Source organism: Melanerpes formicivorus, unplaced genomic scaffold, assembly GCF_026170545.1.
Source record: "Melanerpes formicivorus ecotype bairdi unplaced genomic scaffold, bMelFor1.0.p_v2 SCAF_1, whole genome shotgun sequence".
NCBI classification, from domain to species: domain Eukaryota; kingdom Metazoa; phylum Chordata; class Aves; order Piciformes; family Picidae; genus Melanerpes; species Melanerpes formicivorus.
Genome location: NW_027142353.1, coordinates 17,772,536 through 17,793,835, shown reverse-complemented (window position 1 = coordinate 17,793,835; position 21,300 = coordinate 17,772,536). Strand labels below are relative to the sequence as shown.

Sequence of the window (21,300 nt, the reverse complement as noted above, 5' to 3'; positions counted from 1 at the left end):
CCATATGTACTACCCTCTCCTGTCCTCTGGATGTCACCAGCAGAATTCCTCCAGACTGGCATTTTTCCTTTCACTCTTTGCTCAAGCATGCATTAGTTGCTCCAGCTGAGAACAGCCAACTGTGCTACAGAAACATTCCATTTCAGTTGGCATGACAATTCTCAAATACTTAAAATACCCATTTGTATGTATTTTTAAACCCTTACAATAAATAAGACAGTGTGTGGGTTTGTTGCCTTTTTTAAAATAGCTCAGCAAACAATCTGCACTGAACCTTCTGAATTTTGATTCAAACCTGGATACTCCAACCTAGGTGCAGAATGTGGCCCTTGTTCATGTTGAACTTCATACAGTTGGTGATTGCCCAGCTTCCTAGTCTATTCAGGTCACTCTCTGAGGCTTCTCTACCTTCATGAGAGTACAAGACTCTTCCTATTTATTTGAAATATAATTTCTAATACCAGTCCAAATTGCGTTTCTGTCTATTTAGACTTCAATGAGACTTCAAACAGGGAAACTTTTGTTTGTTTGGTAGTGGGGAAGATATATTAACATGTATACAAGTCGTGGTGGTAAAATCAAGAGAATTTTTAAAATAAAAACACACAATTGTTTGCAGCCACTAGAGCTCTCTGGCTGAGTGAAGAGTAGCATTCTAAAATGTTTATACTCTGCTTCCAATATTATGTTGCTTAGTGCCCTTCCATCTTGTCATTGGTTGAGGCCTATGTCCTAACCATAGATGATACCTCCAGAGCACCAGAGGGTACAAGGAGCTGAACAATCCATCCCAGTGGGTGGTCACAGGAAATTAAGTTATTCCATTCCCAGAATGCCCACATCTCCCCTTTTATATGGGAAGAGCACAAGCTATCCACTCCCTTTCCTCTCCCTCACTCTCTCCCTCCTCCCAGAAGGCTCCCTTAACTTTGTGATGCGGGGGAGTGGGGCTTGGGGCTTGGAGTGGCCTGGCTGGGGCCTGGAGCTGGCAAGCTGAATTTTAGCTGCGTCGCTTGGGTTTGGTACGGGGGGACAGAGAGGCATAGGGGGCTGGGCATTTGAGGCCTGGATTTAGTGTATTTTTTATGCTTTGCACTGTAGTATGTGGTTATGAATAGCATCTCCATTTAAACATTCCGATTCTACCCAAGCCTGTGTGGAGTGTTTTCTTTAACTCTTTTGAGAAGGGTTAAAGAGCTCTGTCTCGTTCATTAAACCAAGACCGATCTATACACATAATCAGTCTTGCCTCTTAGAAAACAACATTTTCCTGGCATTGACAAACACTTTTCTCCTTTATTAGAAACAAACTTTGTCATAGCCAAACAACATACTATAATTTCCAAAATTATAACATAAGACAATAATTAACTGAGGTAAAATGACAAAAATCATACATAATTTACTTACTAGATCAAGGGCAGAGCCTCCACCTAGATATTCCATTATTATCCATAATTTTGTATCCTGCAAAACAAAAGCAACCAAAAAAATACTGTTTAAAAAATGCATCAATTATTAAGGTAATGAAACCTGTTCCATTTTTCCTGCTCAAGAAAGAACTTACAGTTCTGAAAGACAACCAAAGTTTAGCTGCTCCTCCAAAGTATCTTTGGATTAGTGAGCATCTGAGAAACTTATATTTTAAAACTCCTACTATAGACATTTTATAGACATATTATAGACATTATAGAAAAATATGTCCTTCTTTTGTTTATTATTTATATAGATACTCCAAATATTTTCTTCAGACTGAATCCTGTCTGGGTCAAATTACATTTAAAACTTATTCTTCACATCTCTGCTATGTTTAATTTCTTTGAACAGTCATCTACTTCTGAGTTGAGGAAAAGTACTGGTAAGTTTTCTCCACTAATGCTTACCTATCAGATATATGGTACAGAATTTTGGAAGACCAAGTTCAAGAGAGATGAAGCAAACTAGTAAAAGCAATTATTTAAGATGACTAGAGCAATTTGCCAGCTTTATCAAATTGCATGTAAATCTTGATGCATACAGGACTGTTTAGCACAAGATATACAACACAGAATCGTAGAATCGTTTTGGTTGGAAAAGACCTCTAAGACCATCGAGTCCAGACATCAATCTAAGACCACCATGGCCATTAAGCCATGTTCTGAGGTGCCATTTCCACGCATTTCCTGAATGCCTCCAGGGACAGTGGTGCTACCACCTCCCTAGGCAGCCTATTCCAAAGACTCCCCTGACACAATTTCAGGCCATTTCCTCTCATCCTATCTCAAGAGACTACTGATACTAGAGACTAAAATCCATCTCACTAAAACCTCCTTCCAAGTGGTTGTAGAGAGCAATGAAGTCTCTTCTCAGGCTCCTCTTCTCCAGACTAAACAACCCCACTTCACTCAGCTGCTGCTCATAAGATTTGTTCTCTAGACCCCTTACCAGTTTTGTTGCCCTTCTCTGGACACACTCCAGTAACTCAACGTCCTTCTTGTAGTGAGGGCCTCAAAACTGAACACAGTATTGGAGATACAGTGTCATCAGTGCTGAGTACAGGGGCACCATCACTCCCCTACTCCTGCTGGCTCCTGATACAGGCCAGAATGTCATAACACATACTGTGTTAAGAAATGGACCAAATCATGTGGAGTACTGTGTCCAGCTCTGGAGCCCTCAACACAAGAAGGACATGGAGCCATTAAGAGTGGGGCCAGAGGAGAGCCACAAAGATGATCAGAGAATCACAGAACCACAGAATGTTAGAGGTTGGAAGGGATCTCTGGAGACCATCTAGTCCAACCCTCCTGCCAAAGCAGGATCACCTAAGGCAGGCTGCACAGGAATACATTCAGGCAGGTTTTGAATGTCTCCAGAGAAGAAGACTCTACAACCTCTCTAGGCAGCCTGTTCCAGTGCTCCATCACCCTCAAAGCAAAGAGTATTTTCCTCATGTTGAGGTGGAACCTCCTATGTTACAGCTTGTTTCTATTGTTCCTTGTCCTATCACTGGGCACTTTCAACTTGACACCCACTCCTTAGATATTCATAGATGTTGGTAAGATCTCCTCTCAGCCTTCTCTTCTCAAGACTAAAAACAGCCCCAGTTCTCAGTCTTTCTTCACAGATGTTCAAGTCCTGCAATCATCCAGAGGGCTGGAGTACCTCTCCCATGAAGACAGGTTAAGAGTTGGGGTTGTTCAGCCTAGAGAAGAAAGGCACCATGGAAACCTTACAGCAGCCTTCCAGTATTTGAAGGGGGCCTTCAGGATAGCTGGAGAGGCACTTTTAACAAGGGTATGTAGTTACAGGAGGAGGGGTAACGGCTTCAAACTAGAAGAAGCTAGATTTAGATTAGACATTAGGAGGAAAGTCTTCACCATGACCATGGCAAGGCACTGGAACAGGTTGACTGGAAAAGTTGTGCAGGCTCCAACTCTGTTAGTGATCAAAGCCAGGCTTGACAGGGCCTTGAGCAACCTGGTCTAGTAGCCCAAGGTACGGGGTTGGAACTGGATGATCTTTAATGTCCCTTCCAACCCAAACCATTCTAAGTTTCTATGCTTTCTTTACATTGCTAGCATCTTATTCTCAAGCATGGTAAGACAAGCAGTTTACCTTTTCCTTATAGAACCAGCCTTGAAACATGCTTTAAAGCAAAGTTGTAAATCTACTGATAGATATTCAATTGAAATAATTGCATGGAACATATAGTGGATTTTTTTAGTTTTCATGATTATCAAGTCATATTATCATTTGTTGGCTTTAACTCTCTGTACAAAACACTCAGAAGACAGTTCTAACATAAAAACATAGGAGTCTCTCAGACAAAGGAGCACGTGAACAGTGACAATACTCATTTACTTTATCCTGCAAAATAAAACTTTGTGTAACAATAACAACTCGCAGCCAGAGGAGGTAAGACCAATACTTATCTACAAAGATCAGAACTTTAATAAAAGTAATGAATCTACTGTAGAACATGGCTTTTTCTAAATCCCCAGAGGGATTAAAAAATGTTAGCACTCACTTAAGCCTTTTAGCCATTACTATAGGTGTACTTCCATCTGCATCTGTCCCATTTTTGGTCTCAGGATGCACCTCCTGTAGGAAAATACACACAGCCCTCACCATCTACCCCCAGTTACACAAACTGTACTATTTTTAGGTAAGACCTTAGATCGGAGTTCCTTCATCATTCACTACCTTTAACACAGAGAAACAGCTACATTTAGATACCTTTCTTCAGGCATCAACTAATATTATTTGACAAACATAGTCTTGTTGAAAATATTACAAAAAGCAATTAAAAAATATAAACTATCTTAGTGCCTCTATAAGCGTTGTGATGCTTACTTTCTGCAAACACCACAGATATTCTACAAACTACAGCTCGTCTTGGAAAAGTCACTTGTAGCACTACAATACCTGTTTTGCAGCTAAGTGCTTCTCAGATATTTCCTGTCCCTTTGAGGCTCTACATCCTAACAATTCCAGAATGTTTCTTAGAAATGTCTTATAGTAAGTAGTTTCATCTTCAGAAATCTTCCTAAACTCAATTAAAAAATTTATATACAAATTTTGCTTCAACCTGATGTCTTTCAAAGCTACATAAAATTCCCTCAATACTCAAATTTTCTGTGCCTACAAAATTTACATTTAACTTTGACACTAACTTAAACACAAGTATGTCAATTGGATCACTGCTTTTTATTTTAGTGGAAATGTCTAGGTGGAAAAGAACAAGGCAGGACAAACAAATGCCCCAATCCTCTCAAAAAAAAACCCAAACCCAAACCAACCAAACCAAACCAAAATACCCAAACACCTCACCAGGAAGTCAATAAGAAACTAATCTTCCCTTTTCTATCATCTTCATTACCTTATCACAGTATCACAGTATCGCTAAGGTTGGAAGAGACCTCAAGGATCATCAAGTCCAACCTGTCACCACAGACCTCATGACTAGACCATGGCACCAAGTGCCACGTCCAGTCTCCTCTTGAACACCTCCAGGGACAGTGACTCCACCACCTCCCTGGGCAGCCCATTCCAATGGCCAATGACTCTCTTGGTGAAGAACTTTCTCCTCACCTCAAGCCTACACTTCCCCTGGCACAACTTGAGACTGTGTCCTCTTGTTCTGGCGCTGGTTGCCTGTGAGAAGAGGCCAACCCCTTCCTGGCTACAACCACCTTTCAGGTAGTTGTAGAAGGCAATGAGGTCACCCCTGAGCCTCCTCTTCTCCAGGCTAAACAATCCCAGCTCCCTCAGCCTCTCCTCATAGGGCTTGTGTTCAAGGCCTCTCCCCAGCCTCGTTGCCCTTCTCTGGACACATTCAAGTGTTTCGATGTCCTTCTTAAACTGAGGGGCCCAGAACTGGACACAGTACTCAAGGTGCGGCCTAACCAAAGCAGAGTACAGGGGCACTATGACTTCCCTGCTCCTGCTGGCCACACTATTCCTAATGCAGGCCAGGAATTATAAATTAACAATTTGAAATAAAATTTCTCAAAAGATAAATTATCCATAAAGATAGATGCTAAATTTTCCAGCTGAAAATTAGAACTCAGAGGTAGCATAAAATAGCTTAAAAAAAAAAAAAAGTCAGTTAAGAATATAATTTTAATAACATAGTTACACAGTCATGTAACACAATTACACAACTACAGATTAAGACAATTCATGGTCTTTTTAAATGATCATTTCTCTTTTTCAAGTCTTTTCCTGGTTTGCTTAAATCTTTTATCTGCAACTTTCTTTCATCATTAGCTGTTGAAGCCACATGTCTGGATTTACAGTCTAAAAGCCATGGATCAAATAAACTCAGTAACACTACATTTTAAAACAAGTAAAGCATGGACATGCAGTTAGAGAACACACATATATAGCTTTATCTGTATCCCAGTGTCATGCTAAGCAACAACACTCTTATCATCATGGTATCTTTGCAGCTGTAGCTCGAGATTCAAAGCGATTTTAAATTCCCTAGGGTTCCCCCTTCTTGCCACAAAAATAACACTCAACTCCATGGATGTGAAAATGCAAATAAGCGCTTTTGATGAGGCAGCTTTAATTAATTGTTTAATCCATATTCCACCTTAGAGCCAGTAACCTATATGGACTTATTTTACACCTTGTAACAAACAACAGCACAAAGCGAGTAGAGCACATCTATCAACTGACTGTGGAATCACCAGAGCAACATGACTCCTTTCCTTCCTTTCCAAAGTATCTCTGGCATGTTTCACATTCCCCAACACCTACTGTCGCTTTCCTTTTTAAAGCTGCCTAAATTATTTTTTCACTTGTACTTACCACATTCTTCTGAATACATTCCCCACTTTCGCTCTCAAACAGAACACCAAAAGCACTAAATTTTCTTCCACAGCCTTGTTTAGTAACTGCATATTACATATAATCACTTATATTTTCAATAAGATATTATGCCTGTATACTTAGACTAGCAACATTCAGTGCTCCATTTTAAGACCTGAAATGAAACCAGTTCTTCTTCTTTTAAGCATCAGTCACAACACAGCATTGAATTTTCTTCTAAATACAGCAGTGCCATAATGAGCCATCAATCCAAAGTCAGGATTGCTATTTCTCATCACATAGATTTCAACATAGATGAGCACATTAAGGAGGGCAAATGGAACATTTCCTGTTTCATAGTAGGAATAAGAGGTTTTCCTCTGATGCTATGAAATTGAGGAAAGGAACAAATTTGGAATCTAAAAGAAGCTCTGATACAGAAAGGCAAGGTTTCTGCAAATCCTTTCCAAACTCAAGGTCTGACTTCTGACTTAAACTCTGAAACCACACAAAAACCTTATAATAGCATCTTTACATCTAATAAAGACATTAAATCCAGGAAAGTATTTGTAAAACAAGTGCAGTTACAGTAGGCAAAGACATAAAAATCAAGGCCTACACACCAACACCCCACCCCTCCCCCCCAGAAAAAAGCCATCCACTAAGAAACTCCTCTAGAGTCTTAGAATCACAATTTAACTGAAATCAGAGAACTATAGAAGACATATAGAGAAATAAATAATCAAGATTAAAATATTTGTTCTAAGGCATTACAAAGTTGATAAAATATCCGTATAAATAGGAGAGGCCAATCTTTTAAGTTTTTTTGTTTGGGAGGGTTTTTTTGTTGGTTGTTTTGGTTTTTTTAATGAAGGACACACTCATACATTTCTTAGCACTGTGATATTATATAGGAGAGACTGACCTAAAGCAACCAAGCCACAGCGTATATTGATGAAAATGTTTCTAAACCACCTTTCTTGAGGGAAGGAGAGGTTGTAGAGGAACACACAACAGAGTATCATGAAAGAGATTGACTATAAGGACTTGGAAGTAAGAGCATCAAGTGACCTATACAGTAATTTAGTATTGAACTCAAAGTCTTAAATCAAGGAAGTCAATTAATGCAAAATTGAAAGCAGTAATACAACAGTGAGCACATTTGTTTCCAAGTGAAATAGAAGCCCTCCACCTACTGTGAGAAAGAGAATTTCCCACCTTAAATGTATTATGAGAACAGGTATTTCCCACCCTAAATATATGGTAAACAATTCAAAACAGAATAGAGGGTATTTATAAATATGTATAAAAGGCTTCTTTAGTTCTGGAGACAAGCCATCCCAAAATTCCACTCAGTATCTATACTTACAAGCACATTATATCAATGATCACAAGCTAGAAATTACATATGTGACTGAAATTACACAACAGATTTGCTAGCCAAATGAAGAACTGGCTTAAGTTGATGTATGTACTAAAAGTTTTACCACTGTCATATTAATAGAGAAACCTACATTACTGAAAGAGAGAAACAAAACCTCAACTTATCTGAAAAGAACAGGTTTGTTCCAAAACTGATCTTGTACTGCACAATGTGACATGTGATATTTTGTTTAATAAAAATTTCAATTTCACTGGATATATACCAAAGTAATATGGGACGGGGCTGGGGGAAGGAAGAGGCTTATATTTCAATACTGGCATATATTTAGTGCTACTATTCACAGTGATTCACCAGAATAAGAAACCAAAATTAAAAGAACCATTAGATACACAATACAGGCAACAGGATAACCTCTCACCAAGTTCCTGCTACAGGTTGTTACCACTCCTTGTGAGGATTTGTCGTCTGTTAACTTCACATATAAAAACACCCAGGGAAGTTTGACAGCTGTGGCAACAAGAAGCTTTCTCAAATACTTGCATGCTAGTTCTCAGATGCCTGACTTGAAAAACACGATGCAGAGGTCATGGGACTTGTCCTCTGTATCTACTTTAGGCAACCTTGCCCACTGATTCCCTGTTCTGGAAGTTAAGAAGGATTTTTTCTCCCTAGGATCTCTTTACACTTGTGCTTTTAAGATCTGGCACAAAAAGCAGCTGTGCAACACACCGAATATAGAAGCATAAAGCCACCTGTTTAGAATGGATCTGAAAATATCTATCACTCTGGCACTCTTCATAAGAAAGGAAGAAATTATTAACCAAAGAGAAATACATCTTAAGGAATATGATCACTCCTATATCTGAATTCTTTTCAGAATGTTTTCCTTTCCTCACAATCATTGAGCATGGCTTCAGGTACCATTTTATTCATTCACCATCTCCTTTCAAAACCAAGACACACATCACTATGAGAACAGATGCCATTTGCTAAAGTGAGCTCTTGAATAGTACAAGGTGTCTATTACTGTTATTCAGCAAATGCATGGTTTTGACAAGGAATGCAGGCAGCTCCACCTCATGGCCTCAACTCTTGTCATTTCTTAACTAGTTATAAATATACCTCTATACATTAGTGGTTCAATTTGAATCTAATCAGAACTAGATCCAGTGCTGCCATAAGCCGACATTGTAAAATGAACAGTATTTCACTATGTGCTTTCATTTCATTCTTTTCAGTATGGAATCCTTGGACATGGGAGGTAAGCAATCCACCTTTGAACTTCAAACAGCCTATGCAGATGTCATGTAATGTCATATAATAACTCTTTTGACAGATGAAAGGGATGCAACAAAGAACAGAGTTACTGATCATGGAAGTTATTCACATAGTAGTTTCTCTGAGGTTTGAACACCACACATACCAAATTCTCTTAGTGCAAGTAGTAAAAACATCAAGCTTTTCCCATTGTAAATGGGCAAACTGATTCTACCACTCTGTATCTAGGGTCCTATGACTGTTTAACAGCTATTACAGAAAGCCTGTAATGTTTTTATACATTTTTGGAGTTGTCTTCACAGAAAACAGTTCAGAAGAAAACATCTATCTTTCACTGCCAATTCACCTTCCTAAGACAGCGTAGTTTCTTCTTCAAGGCAATCTCAGTAAGTACGACTTTTATTCCAAGTCTGATGACCAAAAAAGCATTACCCAGCCTCATTACAAGGAAAAAGAATGCCATCATCATTCCAACACTTCCTAGAAAGCATATTGAACTCCATCATGCAGTTAATCCTCCACTTGAACGTTTTCTGGCAATCTATCTATCAGCTAATGTTCTTCCATCTGTATTTCCATCTACTACTAGAGCGGGAAGGTATTTGTTTCATTACAGATTTCATTAAATAAAACCCAACTGTAGTATTTTGTAAAGATGCTTGTTTCAGAACACCCGAAATTCAGGTGCTGTGGATGGAAAACTGTCACTTTGAAGAACAAGGAAGAACATTTTATGAGAGAACAAGGCTAAAGACACCCTGGTTGGCTTAGCCAGTAAAAATTGTCCTCTCCCTCCCTTTCCTCCTTTCCCATCCTGTCACAGCTAACACTTCAAGTTCTAGAGCAGAGTCTGCAAGTAATGTCCAGGGTTCTTGGAAAAGTGAAAAATAACTGAAACACTAATTGCAGGGGATTAGCCATTGTTATGGGGGCTTCTGGAGTGTAAGAGAAGCAAAAGCAGATGCTGTAAAATACAGACTAAAATGATCTATTCATCAGGAAAGTATGAGCAAAATTCTAGCCACACGAAGTAGATCATCTGGTATACTACTAAAGACAGCAGTTAAAATTGATTTTGCTTCTTAAATGAATAATTGAAATTTCCTATCAATTTGAAAGGCTTCAAAGAGAAAGAACACTGCTGTGAATATCAGTTCCCTTGAGGAAAAACTGATGAAACAGTAAGTAGCTTTACTTTTGAAAGGAATTCTTTAAGTATTTAATGAATCAAAGAGCCTCCAAATAATATAATGCTTCCCACATATAATTAGATCTCTCATTTTATTAGAATGTACATGCATTAACAGATATTTCATTGAATAGAGAGCAGACTTGGAATTCTTAGCCCTGTTTCTATTCCTTCTTGCTGAATTCCTAGAGGAGTAGGCAAAAGACCAAATTTGTTTTTAAAACATACCCAACAAAACCACTTTCGGTTTCACTCATGCTGAAAAGCCACTCAAATTAAGGAAACAAAAGGTATTTTTGTTTCCTTCACATCTGCTTACAGAGGAGGGCAACCAGTTTATACAATTAAAACTATATTTGTGCTTGCCTTGTTTTACAAGAACAGAACGAACCTGGTAAGATCTACACATGCTACAGTGTGCTACTGCTCATTTTAGTGCACTCAGCAATACCTTGCAGAGATTAAAAAAAGAGAAGTGTTAGAATAATTCCCAGAAAAATATTTGCCATTTTCTGAAATTTTCCTTTGAATTTGAGTACTTGTTTTGACTCTTAGAACACCAAGAAAAGGGCTATAGAAATAACACATCATGGGAAAAATATCCATTAAGAAAAAAAATCCAAACTCCTACAGTTGAACAAAATACAAAGTGTAGAAGGTTACAGAAGAAAATTTTCCAATGAAACTAAGGCATTTGTTTAATCTAAAAGAAAACTCAGCATTTTGGAAAAAACAAAGAAAGAATAACCACACACACACACAAAAAAAACCCACCACGCAAGCACCGCACAAAACCAAATAACAATACTCCAAATCCATTAAACAAAAGTAAAAACACCACCACACATACAAACAATCAAGCAAATCTCAAGCTGATTAATCTATCAGCATAGCCAGGACCTGTACACATTTAAAGTCAGGACATTCTGCAAGTTGTTCATAATATCCATAGGCAAATCTCTTCCAAAGCTATGCAAGTGTAAAATTAGATGGGGTATTATTGTATAGGATGAACCTCTTCTTTACTGTCTAAATGTATTTAAGTTACAATCTTTTTATTTATATAGTAAAGCCCGCTAAGATGGTATCTAGGTGGCGGTTAGTAGAATTAATCTACATAGCCAGAAAGCTCTTAGTTAGCTTTAAAGAAGTCAAACTAAGAGCTAAACAATGTAATTTTATCATAAGTGGGGAAAAACAAGGCAAACTTCATGGGACTTACTAACATATATCTTTAATGGTCTGAGTGCCAGCTCTGCTCTCTAAACCCACATCCTTAGGAAAAAACAATAAAATTACCTGCTCAGCAATCATAAAGCTCATTTAATAATGATTTACTACACACTCAAATATTCCCATCCAAAAAGACAAAACCTAACAAAATCTAACCAACCAAAACAGAAACAAAACACAACAACAACAAACAAAAAAAACTCATAACAATAAAGGTCTTCCTTATGATTCCAGTCATATTCTTAATGGGTTTCACACAACATTTATTGGATTAAGAAAAGCAAGACCTACAGCTGAATATTCATACCAGCAACCTGAAGGTACACAGGGAAGGGATACAAATTACTCCTGAAAATTCTTTTATCTCAGAAAAACAAAAAAAAAAGCTAACATGTAATTTGTGTGTTTCAACTTCTAACTTCAAGGTAAACTTCTGTTTAAGTTACTCTTTCTACTAAATAATCCACAGGCATTTGGAAGACCTAAACTGCTGTATCTAGGTAGCATCTCTAACAAGAAAAAAACATAATCCTAAGGATGCATTTCCCTCCAGGAGAATGAAATGCAATAACTTGGTTCTGGAATAATGTTCACTAGAAATTCATACACACAAGGAATTATGTGGCAATAATATGGATATTAAGGAATCATTCAGAGATGCACTGAGGGGAAAAAACAAAACAAAACAAAAACCAAAAAGCCTTTCAAAATTGTTTGGAGAAAAGAAGGTTTGGTGTTTGAGTATTTTTTTCCTCCCTCTAACTTTAACCTTAAGCATCATGAATTGTGGAAAGCTCAAGTTTGAACCTCATCCAAAACATGAAAAACAAAATAAGGGAAATGCAGGAGCGTAAGTCAGAGTACAAAACCAGGAAGGATAAAATGTCTTTTTCCCTTACACCGGGAGCCACGTTCAGGATTACTGGCAGCAGTAGACTTCTCCATGAATGTTAATGGGGCTGCAACCAGCTGATAAGGTCTCAGAGTTTTTGAAAATTTTTCAGAAAGGAGCCATGAACAGAAACCTTTAGGAGATGGTAATGCTGTACTAAAGAATATTACCACACTGGGGTGCAGGACTGATGAGAAGTATTTTGTCTGGGGAGCATTTCTGAGGCGCTTACCTCCTTTGAAGTCTCTTGGCGTCAGGAAGAATGCTAGCTGTCCTCGGGCTGCCATCCCTTTGAGGGGAGGGAGATACAGACGAGCCCAAAGGTTCTCTTCTAAACACAAGTCCTTACTGCAAGCTGGCCAAAAGGTCCCTGCAATCAAAGAAATCATTGTGGTTTTGCATGTGGCGCATTTATGTCCTTTAATCAAGGTTTGTCAGCCATCTAACATGTTCAACCACAAATGAAAAAATAAATGCAAAATGCATCTGCTGCGTAGCCAACGCAAAACAGAGACTAAGAGAAGAGCTGTTCATTCCAGTTTGGACACTATGAGCTCCACCAAAGACACAGGCAACATGATTTTTCAGACTATGCAGAACCACATCAGCATACAGTATTTGACGCATGTGTATAGGCTACAAAAAAAAAAAAAAAGTCTGTTTCCCTTTGGAATAATTTTCCAACACACTGAAACTCCTCCCTTCTTCAAACCTCAAGAAAAAAACATCATATTTTCATTTCTAGACATGTATACTAGTCAATGTACTCTACAATCCAACGCAACAGTCACTCTTCAACAATTACCTCTTGAAATTAGCACAGCAGTATACAATTAATGCTTAAATGCATTCTTTTTGCCATAAGCTAGTTGTACAAGTGCTTGCAGAGCCACTCAATAGGAAAAAAACAATGAAAGTTCTGTCACAGCACTGCTAAAAGATTCCTTCTGCAGAACATTTAGCAGACTTTTGTGTTTTGCATGCCAACATGCTAAAGCCACAAGTTCCATGTTTTCCTTAGTGTGAGTCATCTCTAACAATGTCCACATTCACAGCTTCTTTGGCACATTTCCTGAGCACATGCCCGTCCACCACAGAGATGAATCTTCATAGCCCATCTGTCACAAGCATAGGCATGTCATATTAAGCACATGATTTCCCAGAGCTTCAAGCTACTACGCAATTTTGGTTTGTAAGTCTTCTATTGAAGTATATTACAGTAGAGGCAAATAGGCATACATTTGCTCTGGCTGCAAAACCAGCTCCTAGCTAGTAAGAAGAAGCAACTTATACAAGAACTGTACACGTTTCACTTCCTAAAGGAGTACAGAACACACTGAGTGTGCTGAGTCCATACTCCTTTTTCTTCCCACATGCCTATAGGCATTTTTCCTTTTCTTGCTTCAAATAACAGCAGTGTGAGAGTGAAAAATCCTGTACTTTACAACCATCATTCTTAAGATTTTTATTACCTTGTGGGGCTGCCAATAGTTATTCCCCACTTCCCTGTCTACGGGGCACATAACTACTTCATAACCACACCTATCCAGTTATTACCTTATGGGGAAAAAAATCTAAATGCAATCTGTGACAGATCATTTCCCAGAAAGTCCATTTAAAGAGGCACGTGAAGACTAGTGAGAGACTTAGATGGCTCTATGACAACTCCAACCTTTCACCTCTTCACCTCATACAGAGAGTCACAGAGAAGGCAAGAGACAAAAATATAACCCATACTGGAAGCTCCACATGGAACTGAACATTACAGAGAGATATGTAAAATGGCTAGTAACAAACTGTATAAAGTCCCAAAATGAGAAACTGGAAGCAAAAATAAACCAGCATTAGTTTACAGAATTTATTCATCCAGATAAACTGCATTACAACAAAAGCAGAATGAACAAATGAACCTTGTATCTGATGAAACCTGAAACAAGGAGCTTTTTCTCCAACAAAATGTCAGCTTACTAGCACCTGAGTATCTTTTCATTGGATTAGTTTGCATCAACAACGCTCACAGGTTTCATGAATTATTCCCCTCTCTAGACCAGAACCAATCTTCCAAGAGAAAACATGAGGCCTTCACCTCCATTATCAAAAATGTAACTACTTTAATGCTGACATCTACTACTGTTTACTCATTAAACCAAATTAAATTGAATGAAAAGTATAACTCAAATTTACTTCTCCTTCACACAAATATCAATCCACCCATCAGTTTAATCTTTTTTTCACTATTTGGATAGATGACTTCCAAGATCTTCTCCATCCCTGCTCTGCAGACTATAAATCTTTACAGCTCTGTTCATCTTCTGCATTCACATAGCTATTACATTCCATTGCTTCCTTTACAGAATATTCATAGGCAAGTCCTTCAAAACTCTTACTACTAGGGAAGTTGTATTTATCAGCCCTAGAATCGGTCAAATTCTTCAATTCAAGGTTTCTGCCAAGCTCATTGCTCTACTCTGTGAAAATATTATTTCTTTAAAATGTCTTATTATTTTCTACTTTTTCTCTCCACAACTCTTACCCTGACCTCTAATTACCACTAAAACTAACTTCACACACTCCTCACACTATCATTTCCATGATGCCTTCTTCCTCCTTGTTTTTGTTTCCTTCTTACAAATTTCTCTTTCAAGGAATTGCTGAACAAAGTAGAAGGGAGAAAAGCCTCAGTACCTCAAGTGACCTCTTTTATCCCAACTGTTGTGCAATAGCTTACAAATTTAGTAGCAAAATGAAAAAAAAAAATAGAAAGAACCTTAGGAATGTGGTTGAAAACAGTGGGCCCTAAATACAGGAACCACAATCTTAGAACTAATACACTTCATAAACATATTCACTGTTCAGTATTTTTACTTTACAATGAAGTACTTTACAATAAAGTTCAATATTTTTTACTTTCACCAACTTTTTTTCAAGTACCAGTTTCTGAAAGTTCTGCAGTTAATCATGTTACTATACTTAAGAACATGCTCTGTAGTACACTATAATGAGCCACCAGGGTAGACGGCCAGCCTGGATGGGCAATGAACATTTGAGTGAATTAAGAAGGGAAAAAAAAGAGGGTGTATCATCTTTGGAAGAAAGGTAAGGCAACCCATGGAATGTTTAAGGATGTTGCTAGGTCATGTAGGAAGAAAATTAGAAGGCAAAAGACCATTAAGAGCTTAAACTGGCCTCTGCTGTGAAGGACAACAAAAAAATCCTTCTATAAATATATTAATAGCAAGAGGAGAGGCAAGGACAACCTCCACTCCTTGGCGGACACGGAGGGGAACATAGTAACAAAAGATGAGGGAAAGGCAGAGGTACTTAACACCTTCTTTGCCTCAATTTTTAATAGCAGGATAGGTTGTCTTCTGGACAACTGGCCTCCTGAACTGGCAGATGGAGGCAGGGAGCAGTATAGTTCCCCTGTAATCCAAGAGGAAGTAGTTAGAGACCTCCTCAGCCGCTTGGATCCCCACAAGACCATGGGACTGGATAGGATCCATCCTAGGATGCTGAGAGAGCTGGCAGATGAGCTGGCCAAGCCACTCTCCATCATTTTTCAACAGTCCTGGCTCACTGGAGAAGTCCCAGATGACTGGAAGCGGGTCAATGTGATGCCCATCCACAAGAAGGGCCAGAAGGAGGAACCAGGGAATTCCAGACCTGTCAGCCTGACCTCAGTGCCAGGCAAGATTATGGAACAGGTCATCTGGAGCACAATCACACAGCACTTACTGGATGGCCAAGGGCTCAGGCCCAGCCAACATGGATTCAGGAAGGGCAGGTCCTGCCTGACCAACCTGATCTCCTTCTACGATCAGGTGACTGCCTGGTGGATGTGGGGAAGGCTGTGGATGTAGTCTACCTGGACTTCAGCAAGGCCTTTGACACTGTCCCCCACAGCAAACTCCTGATCAAGCAGTCAGCCCATGGCTTGGACAGCAGCACTCTGTGCTGGGTTAGGAACTGGCTAGAGGGCTGAGCCAAGAGAGTGGTGGTGAATGGTGCCACATCCAGCTGGCAGCCAGTCACTAGTGGTGTCCCCCAGGCATCACTCCTGGGCCCCATGCTCTTTAATATCTTTATCAAGGACCTGGACAAGGGGATTGAGTCCATCATCAGTAAATTTGCAGATGACACCAAGCTGGGGGCAGGTGTTGATATGTTAGAGGGTAGGAGAGCTCTGCAGAGAGACCTTGACAGGCTGGACAGATGGGCAGAGTTCATCGGCATTAGATATAACACATCTAAGTGCTGGGTTCTACACATTGGCCACAACAACCCCATGCAGTGCTACAGAGTGGGGTCAGAGTGGCTGGAGAGCAGCCAGGCAGAAAGAGACCTGGCAGTAGTGGCTGACAGTAGGCTGAACACGAGCAAGCAGTGTGCCCAGGAGGCCAAGAAGGCCAATGGCATCCTGGTCTGCATCAGGAACAGTGTGGCCAGCAGGAGCAGGGAATTCATTCTGCCCCTGTACTCAGCACTAGTTAGGCCACACCTTGAGTCCTGTGTCCAGTTCTGGGCCCCTCAGTTTAGGAAAGATGTTGACTTGCTGGAACATGTCCAGAGAAAGGCAACAAAGCTGGTGAGGGGTTTGGAGCACAAGCCCTGTGAGGAGAGGCTGAGGGAGCTGGGGTTGCTTAGCCTGGAGAAGAGGAGGCTCAGGGCAGACCTTCTTGCTGTCTACAACTACCTGAAGGGAAGTTGTAGCCAGGTGGGGATTGGTCTCTTCTCCCAGGCAACCAGAAGCAGAACAAGAGGGCACAGTCTCAAGCTGCACCAAGGGAGGTTTAGACTGGATGTTAGGAAGAAGTTCTTCACAGAAAGAGTGATTAGCCATTGGAATGGGCTGCCCAGGGAGGTGGTGGAGTCACCATCGCTGGAGGTTTTTAGGTGGATGAGGCACTTGGTGCCATGGTTTAGTTGATTAGATGGTGTTGGATTATAGGTTGGACTTGATGATCTTAAAGGTCTTTTCCAACCTGGTTAATTCTATTCTATTCCAATGTAGTGGTAAAGAATGTAGTATTTCTGCATTTATGCATCTCCATACAGACCATACAAAGACCTAGAAGAATCCATTTAATCCAAACAAGTGTGTAAATGTCAAAATTTGAAGTAAAAGAAAGTTTAGTGAACAATACAAACTACTTAATGCTCACATGCAAGATATATTATTCAAACACAGTAACTATGTAAGATCACAAGTTTACAACAGTGGTCTGTAAAGAAGTTTTCAGCTGAAATGGCAAATATTTTAGAGGTTCATGAGAACATCATTAGTCTGACAACCACCTGGTAGGGCCACTAGTCACATGTATAGATTCACAGAATACCAGGTTGGAAGGTACCTCAAGGGCCATCTAGACCAACTTTTTAGGGTAAGAATGTAATTTCAATGAGACAGCCCAGCACCCTGTCAAGCTGGGCCTTGAAACTGTCTAATGTAGAGGAATCCACCACTTCCCCTGGGAGTTTATTCCAATGTTTAATAGTTCAAATGGTGAAAAAAAAATTTCCGGTATCCAGCCCAAATCTACACAGCAGCAACTTGGACCCATTACCCTTTTCTTTACCATGTGACTCTCTGTAAGCAAGGAAGCCTTCCTCCTCACAATAGCCACCCTTTATGTCCTTGTGCAAAGGGTTTTGCCAGCAAGCCTATTTGGGCAACAAAATGTAGAACCAGCCCACAGAACTACTCCACCTAAACCTGGGTACAAACAGACACACATACATGCTTTTTTTATTACTACTGTTGGCTGATCAAAGAAGTGTCATAAACAAGGATTTGGCAATGCACTCCCGTGAAAAATGTTCGCCACTCTGAACCATCAAGGTAAAATGCCCCCATGGAGAGAGAGAGAGGAGAAGAGTAGTAAAAGTCAATTAGTCTCCTGCCTGCACAGTACACTGAACCACTGCACTGGAAGTTTAAATAGCCTCTGACGCTAGGGTGAGGAAGTGGCCAGACACAAAGCAGTCAGACTTCCCCTTTCAGCAGCATCAGAAAAATTGTTGCAGATAGATACCATACTAATACCCCCTTTTCAGGCATCTCACTGGCCTGCAGCAACAAGGACATTTGACATAAATAACATTATGTACTGCTAGAAAGTAACACTCTGTCATCCAGATCTTTATGGCCAAACTAAATACAAGGCTTCATGTTACAGCTAATCTAGAAGCAAGTCCTTACCAAAAACTTCTCCCTCCTACCTTCTAATTACAGAGCCACCTCCACCATTATTTGATGTTTTTTTTTCCACAGAAGAGCTAGACATTTTGAAGCCACAAGTCTGAACTAGCTGATCTGTAAGGGGCTAGTGTTTGTTCTTTACAAGAGCCAGTTTGGTTGTGGAAATGGCAGGAGAAGACTTTGCAGAAACTTGTTCCCCAGGTAAACTGTGTCATTCTGCAATAAAGAGAACCAATATAAATAAAATGGCAGGAACGTGAAAGTGGGATGGAGAACAAGATACTGTTGCTGCATTAGGTCTGCCTACAGGCAGGTACCAAGAGCCGAAATTACGCACAAAAGATTTCATACCATACAAAAACCACCAACCAGAGCAGTAGAGAAGCAGCTTTTGAGGCCATCACAAGTATAACACAAACATATTAATTCCAAGAAGTTATATTTTACATTGAGCTTTCTAAATTTTGATTTAAAATAAGACCAGAATAACATGACATGGTTAAGTACCTAAACATAAGCAGTATGAAATGCAGTTACTACAAACTCCCAACTTTGATACACTTGTACAGCAAGATTTAGCCATAGAACAGTAACAGTGCAGAACTAGTTACACCAAAACCCAGGAAAATTCTTGAAGTAACCATTGTTTACTAGATAGGGTTTTCCACAGATACAGAAAATTAGGGCAACATGATGCAAATACTAGAAAGTGACAATAGTCCCTTGGACTGCTGAAGGGAAGTGGTGGAATAAATAGTTTCTAAACTCACATTCAAAACAACATCTTTCAATAAAGACAGTGCAAACAAGAGACTCCATTCTCATTTTAAAAGCATAGCAAGTGGCTGTAAGGAAAGAAGCAAGTAGTAAAGTCTATGGGTAACAATGGTCACAGGGTAACAATAATTTCTGAAATAAGAAGGGGCCAAAATATTTTAAATATGAAACCAGTGCCTCACAGCAAAACCACTTGTGCTAGAGATACAGACAGCTCATGGGTTCTCTCATGTTCTTTTACTTTTGTCTTATTAATGTTCATTAGGGGCTGTATCAGTGGAAGCTTTCAACCTGTTCCTTAAATCAGTAGACAAACTAGATCTGACAGTCTATCAGAACCATGACACAAACGTTCTTGCTGCCTCTTTCAGGGCTGCCCAGCCAGAGGCAAGATTCACATTTACTATGAACAAATGAAGGCAACACATGTTCACCTCTGGAGGCTAGTGCTGCTTGGGACATCAGAAGAAAAATAAGAATACCAAAACAGGGACTGCCTCACAGGAACCCATGCCTCATTTTGTTCCAAATACTGTCACAGTAAGAGAGAATTTGGAGTCCCAGCCCCCTTCTCATTTTAGCTGCAGGAAATCCTACAAGATAGGGCAATTCCATCCAGCTTTGGTCAAGCGAACAGGGAAAGCACTCAATCATCCCACCACCTCAAGCCTCATAAAATGCAATGACAACATGGCTCCAATTATAGCAGGCAAAATGAGAGATAGTTACAGTTTGGTTTGGTTTTATTTTTTTACATTTGAGTGTGCCTAATCCACATGCAAAGTTCAGAGACTGGTTTGCAAAAAAAGTCAAGTCTGAAAGGGTACTAGCTGCTGGTGCAGGGCTGCACACACAATACAAACATCAAGCAACTACTGACACGTTTCACTTCTCCCTATGCTGAGGTACAGCATCTGTTGCAGTGGATTCTACAGTCCTAACATTAAACAGGAATCTCCGCTCTGCTCTTCCACCCTGACAATCATGATGTAACCCACCACAGACTGCCTGCTTCATCAAGTGACAACAGAGCGCACCAAGCCCATTAATTTCTTTCTGACCCACAGCATACATCTTAGGTCATATCAGTTCAGAGATGCACATAAGTGTTAAACCAAACTGGTTAAAACTTTAAAGTAAATGGACATTGAGGTAAAACTAACTGAAGTCAAATATAAATACCCACATTCAAAGTTACATTACTTCAATTGCTGTGGTAAGAATATTCAACATGTTCACATTTATGTACTTGAGTTTCCTAAGTGTGCAAGCTTAGGCTTCTTTCTATTCAGCAAATACTGATTCAAAAAATAGCTGCAAGTGACATAAAATCCACCTCATATAAACTTTTCCAATATTTACACGATCTTCCATTTTAAAAAGTGTGTTTGCCTGTGTGCTTAGCTTGACCATTCAGCAATTACATCTTGACATATTTCGGCATACAGATTAGAAAACACTGAACTATCAGCATTTAATCACATACACAGAGTCCCACCCAAACCTATTAGATTTTTAAAAATAAATGAATAAAACCAGTATTTCTCTGTAATACAGGCTTTCCAAACCTCAAATTGCTCCTGAAGCTCTTTAGTGAATGCATTAGGTTTCAATTTACACTAAACAGGGCATATTATTCCAAGAATGGCCTCCCTGATGCCACATAAACCAAAGACCTAACCAATGCAAGATTTGCTTTGGCTTAGCCATAAGGTTATTTACCAACCTCACATTCATTTGATGACCTAAAAAACTTTATTGATTACTTTCAATATCATTGCTTTTCAAAATAAGTATTCCTAGACTTCATTTGCTCGAACTTGTTGTTCCACAGAGCTTAGTTAAGCATTCCATAGAAGTGACTCTTTTTTTTAATAAGGGTGTACTGTGTCATTCACAACATTTAAGTAAAAGCCATTTTGTTTTCTTGCAGCCTTTATAAACCCCAGCTTGACTTATGGCAGTAGATAAATTATATCCTAGACGTTAAATTAAAATCCAGAGGTAAAAAGACTAAATTGAAAGTTATCAGCAGCATATATTGAAGGTCT

General features: G+C 39.4%; 1 protein-coding gene across 1 annotated transcript in view; it reads right to left on the bottom strand.

Moving 5' to 3' along the window:
- STK24 (serine/threonine kinase 24) overlaps window positions 1–21,300 on the bottom strand; it is a 75,300-nt gene that overhangs the window by 36,520 nt on the left and 17,480 nt on the right. The window contains exon 3 of the mRNA XM_068166497.1: window positions 1,411–1,467. Coding sequence (XP_068022598.1) covers window positions 1,411–1,467 — 57 coding nt within the window. The remainder of the gene's footprint in view (window positions 1–1,410; window positions 1,468–21,300) is intronic.